General features: G+C 37.1%; 1 protein-coding gene across 1 annotated transcript; it reads right to left on the reverse strand.

Annotated features, from left to right (window-relative positions):
* Positions 1 to 349: 349 nt before the first annotated feature.
* On the reverse strand, positions 350 to 1,297 carry LOC119878362 (olfactory receptor 6C2-like). Its single transcript, XM_038588976.1, has one exon. It carries the CDS (start codon positions 1,295 to 1,297, stop codon positions 350 to 352), a length of 948 nt encoding a protein of 315 aa, XP_038444904.1.
* Between the last annotated feature and the right edge of the window lie 7,115 nt (positions 1,298 to 8,412).

The raw sequence follows: 8,412 nt of genomic DNA on the forward strand, positions 1-8,412 counted from the left end.
ACTTTGATTAGGGAAAGAAACTGGTTTTATTAGTATGTAATGTGTCTTCTATAGCACTTATATAGTTTTAATATTATTACTTTCCTTCCTTCCCCAGAACACTGAAGAAAGGATTAGGTCAGAAGTGGCGATGAGTTCAATTATAGTTTATGGTTCTACAGTGAAAGAAAACATCATGAATGAATTTGGTTTGAAAGAAAAAGGAGTTCGATTAAGATGAGATTAGGATGTATTATTAAATGTCTTTGAGAGGGTTAATATGATCAAGTTATAAGCAAAGCAATGCAACAAGCTAGAAGCTGTTGTTACATGTTTAGAGGAATTTCTTCTTTCATTTTACACTGATTTATCAAAACTTCAGTTTCTTTGAGTGAAATGTCATCTTCTTTATGAAGTCATTAAAAGCTTGTTTCACTTGCTTATTTCTCAAGGTGTAAAAGAAGGGGTTCAGCAAGGGTGCAACAGAAGTAGTGAGCACCGAAACACCTTTATTTATGGCTATCTCTTCTTTTGCTGATGACTTGATATAGATGAAGATGCCGCTTCCATAGGTGATGGAAACTACAATCATGTGGGATGAGCAGGTGGAAAAGGCCTTTTTTCTTTGTTGGACAGAGGGGAATCTCAGAATTGTCCTGATGATGTATGTGTAGGACAGAAATACACACACTAAGGTGATAATGAGTGCAAATACAGCCACAAGGATAACCATTTGTTCTATCATCCATGTATCTGAACATGAGATCTTCAGGAGGGGACCTGCATCACAGCTAAAATGATCGATGGCATTCGAGTCACAGAATTCCAGCTGGAGGCACAAGCTAAGGGGTGGGAGAATGATCATCAAGCCAGACACCCAACAGCAGAAGACTAATAAGCTACACACCCTATTGCTCATGATGGTCATGTAATGAAGTGGTTTACAGATAGCAACATAGCGATCATAGGACATGGCTGCCAGGAGAAAAAATTCAGTTGCTCCAAAGAGAATAACAAAAAATATTTGACTTGCACAAGCATTGTAGGTAATAGTATTGGCCCCTGTTGATATGCTATACAGGAATCTAGGAATGCAGACAGTGGTGAATGACACTTCTAAGAAGGAAACATTTCTCAGAAAAAAGTACATAGGAGTTTTAAGATGGGAGTTCACCAGTGTGAGGGTGATAATAGTCCGGTTCCCTGTTACGCTCAAGATGTAGGTGAGAAATAGAAAGATAAAGAGCAGGATTTGCAGTTGTGGGTCGTCTGTCAGTCCCAGCAGGATAAAAGTTGTTATTGCTGTATAGTTTCTCATCACTGACTTTTGAAATCTAACCATCAGCCTATGAAAATAAAAGAGATTTTTGTGGGAAGATCAGTATTAAAATTCTGTAGCAAAACACTGAATACAAAAACCAAGCAAATCAGTCTATTTTCTCATTTCACATCATAATCCATATCACCACTATTCCAACTAGCCTACCTGAATATTCCATATATGAGCAAATATTCAGGATTCATGTTAATGTAAAACAATCCAACATTTTCTCAGATCATTCTTTCCCCCTGAAAATTTACAAATGTACATGTTAATTGTTTGTAATTCATTACATGGATTGGATTTACAAATAAGAGCAAAAAAATGATGTTATTTAATGTGTACTAAAATGTTCTTTATCCAAGACAAACGTTGGATATATGTCATATCTAGATGATGAAGAACATGACTTCTCTTCAGTTGTTATTTTCAAAGGATTGTTTTAAGGTTAAGATGCATTTTACCTGGAATACAAACAAACAACAATGATAACAAAACACAGCACTGGATCCTGAGATTTCCCTTTGTCTCTTTATTATTATCTGCTTGTACTCCTTATTCTTAAAGATAGTTTGATATGCAATTATTTTATCTATAGTGTGAAAAAAAGGAATATCTTCATATGTATACACCTGACTTTTTAGTTGTCTGTGGCTCCATTTCTCTCAAAAGCCCTGAAATGAAATCTGTGTTTAATATCAATAAATAGTCTTCCAGGAGCTGTGTATCTAGTTTTTTGAGAGGCTGTGGGGAGGGCTAAAGGGAGCGGAAGAGAATCTGAAGCAGATTTCATGCCTAGCACAGAGCCCCATGAGGGCTTGATCTTACAATCCTGAGATCAAGATCTGAGCTGAAACCAAGAGGTGGATGCTCAACCAAGGTGACCCACAAGCTATTCATCTTTAATTACATTTCTTATTCCTTTGAAAGATACTGTTATTTTCACCTTCTCATCCTAACCCTACTTAGTTTAGGTCTTAGGGCTCTGCAACCCTATTTTCATGTCCAACCTCCTACTGCTCTAACACCCATAAGAACGTTTTTACTGTTGAAGCCATTGGCATATTTTTTGTAGTTATTTTGCCTGATAGCCCCTTCAAATGGATTCCATACCATAATCCTGATTCTATTCCAGATTCTATCTCTTTTTAGTGTCCTATGGCCTCCTCATCCTCTATTAACCTATGAAGCATTGCTATTCCCCAATATTTGTCCTGAAACCTCTCTTTTCTTGTTTTCTCTTTGTTCTTCTTACTCCATGCTCTCCAGGATTTCACTTGGTGCAATTGATTTCACTGCCATTTATATGATGAATTCCAAATCTGGAACTTTTCCAAATAAAAAAATTGCTAAGTGTATATCATCAGTTGGATGTTCCACAGACACTTCATACACTAAGAGCTCAAAATGAAATCACGGTCCTTCTCCAAGCCATCTTCTCTTCTAATGTTCACTATTTATTTATTTTTAAAAGATTTTATTTATTTATGAGAGAGAGAGAGAGAGAGAGAGAGAGAGAGGCGGTGGGGAGAAGCAGGCTCCATCCAGGAAGCCCAATGTGGGACTAAACCCCGGGACCCCAGGATCACACCTGGGGCCAAAGGCAGGCGCTAAACCGCTAAGCCACCCAGGCATCCTGTGTTCGCTATTTATTGATAAAGATTAGTCTCTTGTGTGTGGCCTGCAAGGCTCTTCCTGGACAGGGCCTTCCCTATTTGCTTATCTCTTACAAATTCCTTAGCTTTCTTTCTCATAACTTAAGTTCCACAAACATTGAGCGCTTAAATTCCTCATTTTTTTCACATGCTGTCTTCTCTGCAAGGGCTAATCTTTGACTAATGGCAATTGGTGCTTCAGAATTCTCTTTAGGTATCAGTCTTCCAGGGAAATCTTCATTCATCTTTCCCAGAGTACGTGAGATTATGATACCGTGTTATTTATAAACGTAAGTAAGCTGCTGCTTACTCTCTAGACCACATTGTATGCTTCCGTATACTTATATTTCTCCTCTAAGTTCCTATAAACTTCTCCAAAATAGAGGTTATGTTTTTATATATCCTTTATTCCATTACATCTGGCACAATAAGTTGTTATGTAAATGCGAACTGAAGAAACAAAAACCTGAGTGGTGAAAAATTAGACAGTAAGACAACTATGAGAAACTTCTAACTCTGGGAAACAAACAAAGAGTTGCAGAGGGGCACGTGGGTGCGGGCATATGGTAACTGAGTGATGGGCATTAATGAGGACACATGATGAGATGAACACTAGGTGTTGTATTATATGCTGGCAAGTCAAAGCATATATTAAAACAAAACAAAACAAAATTAAAATTAAAACAAAACAAAAACAAAAATTAAAAATAAAACAGAAACAAAAAGGGTGTGGTCTATGTACTGAGACGAAGCTATATTCTTTTTTTTTTTTTTTAATTTTTATTTATTTATGATAGTCACAGAGAGAGAGAGAGAGGCAGAGACACAGGCTCTGCAGGGAGAAGCAGGCTCCATGCACCGGGAGCCCCGATGTGGGATTCGATCCCGGGTCTCCAGGATCGCGCCTGGGCCAAAGGCAGGCGCCAAACCGCTGCGCCACCCAGGGATCCCGAAGCTATATTCTTTAATGCCTATTCTGGTCAGGTGGTTCAGCACTCTTACTTTTTATATCTGTTTCATATTGCACCATCATTTTGAGTACACTCCTACATAAAAATCCAAATTCTAAACTGTGAATCTTTCCAGACTTCTTTTTTTTAGCTTCTGAGCTAGTTTCTACTTTAATATTTTAATTCTCCATCTGCTATTATTGATTCCTGTGTATTTGTTTCTAGTAATCTCTCTTCTGCACCTCTTACTTGTTGGGTACTTAGTTTTTTTTTCCATTGTCCAGAATTTGCTCCCCATTCAATATTTCTTAGAGACTACAGTTCTGGGTTGTTTTTTTTTTTTTTTTTTTTTTTTTTTGGTTTTTGGTTTTTGGTGTTTTTTTTTGTTGTTTGTTGTTTGGTTGTTTTTTTTGCTTTCTTTTGTTCTGGGTTTTTTTTGTTGTTTGCTTTTTTTTTTAATAATGAATTTATTTTTTATTGGTGTTCAATTTGACAACATACAGAATAACACCCAAGTGCTCATCCCGTCAAGTGCCCCCCTCAGTGCCCGTCACCCATTCACCCCACACCCCTGCTCTCCTCCCCCTTCCACCACCTAGTTCATTTCCAAGAGTTAGGAGTCTACATGTTCTATCGCCCTTTCTGATATTTCCCACCCATTTCTTCTCCCTTCCCTTCTATTCCCTTTCACGATTATTTATATTCCCCAAATGAATTGGACCATATAATGTTTTGTCCTTCTCTGATTGACTTATTTCACTCAGCATAATACCTCCAGTTCCATCCACGTCGAAGCAAATGGTGGGTATTTGTCATTCTAATGGCTCTGAGTAATATTCATTGTATACATATACCACATCTTCTTTATCCATTCATCTTTCAATGGACACTGAGGCTCCTCCACACTTTGGCTATGTGGACACTTGCTGACTAGAACATCGGGGTGCAGGTTGTCCCAACGTTTCAATTCCATCTGCATCTTTGGGGTAAATCCCCAGCAGTGCAAATTACTGGGTCGTAGGGCAGGTCTACTTTTAACTCTTTGGGGAACCTCCACACAGTTTCCAGAGTGGGCTGAACCAGTTCACATTCCCATCAACAGAGTAGAGTGTCCCCCTTTCTTTGCATCCTCTCCAACATTTGTGGTTCCTGCCTTGTTAACTTTCCCCATTCTCACTGGTGTGAGGTGGTATTTCATTGTGGTTTTGATTTGTATTTCCCTGATGGCAAGTGATGCAGAGCATTTTCTCATGTGTGTGTTGGCCATGTCTATGTCTTATTCTGTGAGATTTCTGTTCATGTCCTTTTCCCATTTCATGATTGGATTGTTTGTTTCTTTGCTGTTGAGTTTAATAAGTTCTTTATAGAATTTGGAAACTGGCCCTTTATGCTTTCCTTTCTTTTTAAAGCTTAAATCACTTACACTGTTTTTGAAGATCATTTCCTCTCCTTTTTTTTTTTTGATTTCATTCCTCTCCTAAAAAGAAAACTAGAGTGTGGCATGGTTTCCTTAGCTTCCCATCTCAATCTCTAGTCTCAACCCTCGTCGTCTGATAAGAAGTATTGATGTTCTTCATTCAAGAATCACTTTATTAGAGTTTTAATTGAAATCAGTAGCAATTCACATAGGTACTATAGATGGAGATATTCAAGGAGTTCCAAGAATAGTCATTGGATCACTTAGGTCACTAACAAATGAACTCTACCCACAAGGAATTTGTTCTTTCTCTGCTATATACCTTGTTATTGCAGAAACTGAGTCTGAAAGATAGCATGCATTCATAATTTTAGATGAATGATTTAATGTACCTTATGTATAATTTAACTCAGTCTGCATTTTATTATTTTTTAAAGGAGAGAAAATTTTAGGCCATAATGATAATTAACAGGCTTACACTGCAACATCAGGATGATTCGAATTGCCCCTAACTCCTGTGAGTGTACTCAGATAGAACCATATTTCTTCATTTAAATAATCTACTTCCCTTTCTACACCCAAAAAACTTTATTTATCTTCTTACCTGAACCCTTTTATAACATGCAATACAATGAAATGAAGTGTCTTTGTAATATTCATAGTATGAATTTCACCCATTCTTTTATACACATATTAGAAATTCATTTAGCTGTCCAGTTTTTTGTGCTATGTAGAACCAATTTTTAGAGAAACAAATGCCTAAGCATAGAGACAAACCAATAAACCAACTTTTTGTAAGGGAAAATGGTATTCTCCCATTTCTGTGCCTTGAAACTGCCATAGGGCCTCTAAAAACACTTTCATTCAACTTTTCGTTGCCTTGTCAATACTCCTTTCTCTATCTCCTTTTCCATCAATCAGTCACACATCAGTAGCACAATGTTCAACTCTTTATTTGCATTAACACTTCCAAGATGTAGATATAATAATATAGTAACAGTAAATTGCTCTCTTTTGTGGTGATTATGAATTGGGAGTTGGATGTATACTAGTTACTCTATCACCCCTAGGATATGTGAGCATGAACGAGATTCTTTGGGTAATGGAAATCTCAGGAGTTTGGAATCAGTCAACCTCAAAAAGGAATTCTGAAATATCCAAATAACGGATGACCCTTCCACGCCTAGAGAGTGATTTCTTTGTGAGCCGCTCATACAAATCAGTGGCTTATACAAGGAAAGAAAAGCAGAGTTCTTTGTTCTCAAACTTCCTGAGATTTTTCTTTCTTTTTAAAAAAATAATTTAAAGACACAGAGAGAGGCAGAGACAGACAGAGGGAGAAGCAGGCTCCCCATAGGGAGCCCAATGTGGAACTCGATCCCAGGACCCCGGGATCACACCCTGAGCCAAAGGCAGATGCCCAACCTCTGAGCCACCCAGGGGCCCCTGAGATTTTTCATATCCCCTCAATCTCTGGGCAAATTCTATTTTTGCTTGTGTTAGAAAATCAATTTATTAACAGTTTCTCTTTTGTGCAAATAAAACAGTGTGCTAATAATTTACTATGGCTTATTCTTTGCCTGTCCTTTGATTTTGGTTTATCTAAGAATTGATGCTCTCTGACTACTTCAGGGCTACAAAAAGGGCAAGAAGTAGAACAAACTACAAAGTAACTAAAAATTGACATCCTGCTCTCATCTCCTTTTCCATCCTTCCTCTCTGGATACACAGCAGGCAAAAGTTGCACTTGTGAAATATTCTTTTCACTTTGTTATCTTGAACAGTGTCATACAAGTCATTATCTAGAGAACAAATTGTGCTCCATGAACAATAAAAATGGCCTCTCTCTCCTCCAGTCATCCAATTACTCAAATTATTGTTATTGAGGAATTAGATATTAAGGGAATATTTTTGTTGAATTAACAGATGTTTGGGAAGGATTAAATTAATTCTTTTAAAATTTTTCATTGCAAGAGAATATTTACAAATTAGAAAATGTGGACATTTTAAGCAATGTAATATTCTTTTGGGGTACAAATTCCAAGGATTGGAAGGTATATTTCTGTATGTTCTTGAAATTACACTACACGGGTGAGTAATTATGGATGCAAAAATATAGCTCTGGCTATATGATCTTAAGTCTTACAAAGGGCTATTGCATAGTTCACAACATGTCTACTACAATTTTCCACATTAAAAGTTGAAACAAGCTTAAGTAACCATATTACAGAAGAAATGCCAGCAAATGTTTCTTTCTCTTACCTCCTATAGGAGAAAGTAACTCTTATGTCTACCTACAGTACTTACTCTGGGTAATTACTGGTGGCTTCAGCTGGCAGCTCTTCCTGTGTTTCACTGTGTTGTGCGGAGAAGATGTGCCTCAGCCCAGGTCCAATGGGATTATCAACTCATAGTCACTCTCCAGGCATTTTCTGGAGGGTCTTGAGTTCTTTGAGCTTTCTGTTTTCATATCATATAAAAACTGTCATTGGAGACTCTTATTTTAAACATTGGAAGCATTTCCTTTGGTCTCGGCCAGGAAGAGAAGAAAACTTAACGTAAGGAAAGAGAATAAACAAATTTCCTCAGGGTTTTGGAAGTCATCTCTGATTGTTCTGAGCTAGGGGTTGGCTTTTCTACTCCAAAAATAATGATATTTATGGTCCTTTGCTCTATCTTCTGGGGATGCCCTGAGATCATGTTTATGAATAACGTAAAGGATCCTTAGAGACCTGAGTTCTAGTGTCACCAAGGAATATTTTGCTTAATGAACTTTGGCAAAGCAGCTAAAATAGCTGCAGGGATGCTCTCCTTTGAGACAATAAGAACAACAGCATCAGAGATCAGGTACCCATCGTACTAATGAGAAAAATTGTGCAAGCTTAACCCAATCTTCTACTACACTTTCTAAAGATATGGGTATATGACACTTTAATAATCAAAATATTTTGCCTTACCTAATCCCGCATGATATAATTTTGTTTGTAAAATGTCTGGTATGTATTGAAAAATTACTATGTTCAATAACATTGAAGAACAAATTTATTTATTTATTTATTTATTTATTTATTTATTTAAACATTTTATTTA

The sequence above is a fragment of the Canis lupus genome, unplaced genomic scaffold, assembly GCF_011100685.1.
Source record: "Canis lupus familiaris isolate Mischka breed German Shepherd unplaced genomic scaffold, alternate assembly UU_Cfam_GSD_1.0 chrUn_S1542H1730, whole genome shotgun sequence".
In the NCBI taxonomy this organism is placed as follows: domain Eukaryota; kingdom Metazoa; phylum Chordata; class Mammalia; order Carnivora; family Canidae; genus Canis; species Canis lupus.

Excerpts from the sequence above, each read along its gene's own strand:
- LOC119878362 (XM_038588976.1), bottom strand. The coding sequence starts at position 1,297 with ATGAGAAACTATACAGCAATAACAACTTTTATCCTGCTGGGACTGACA.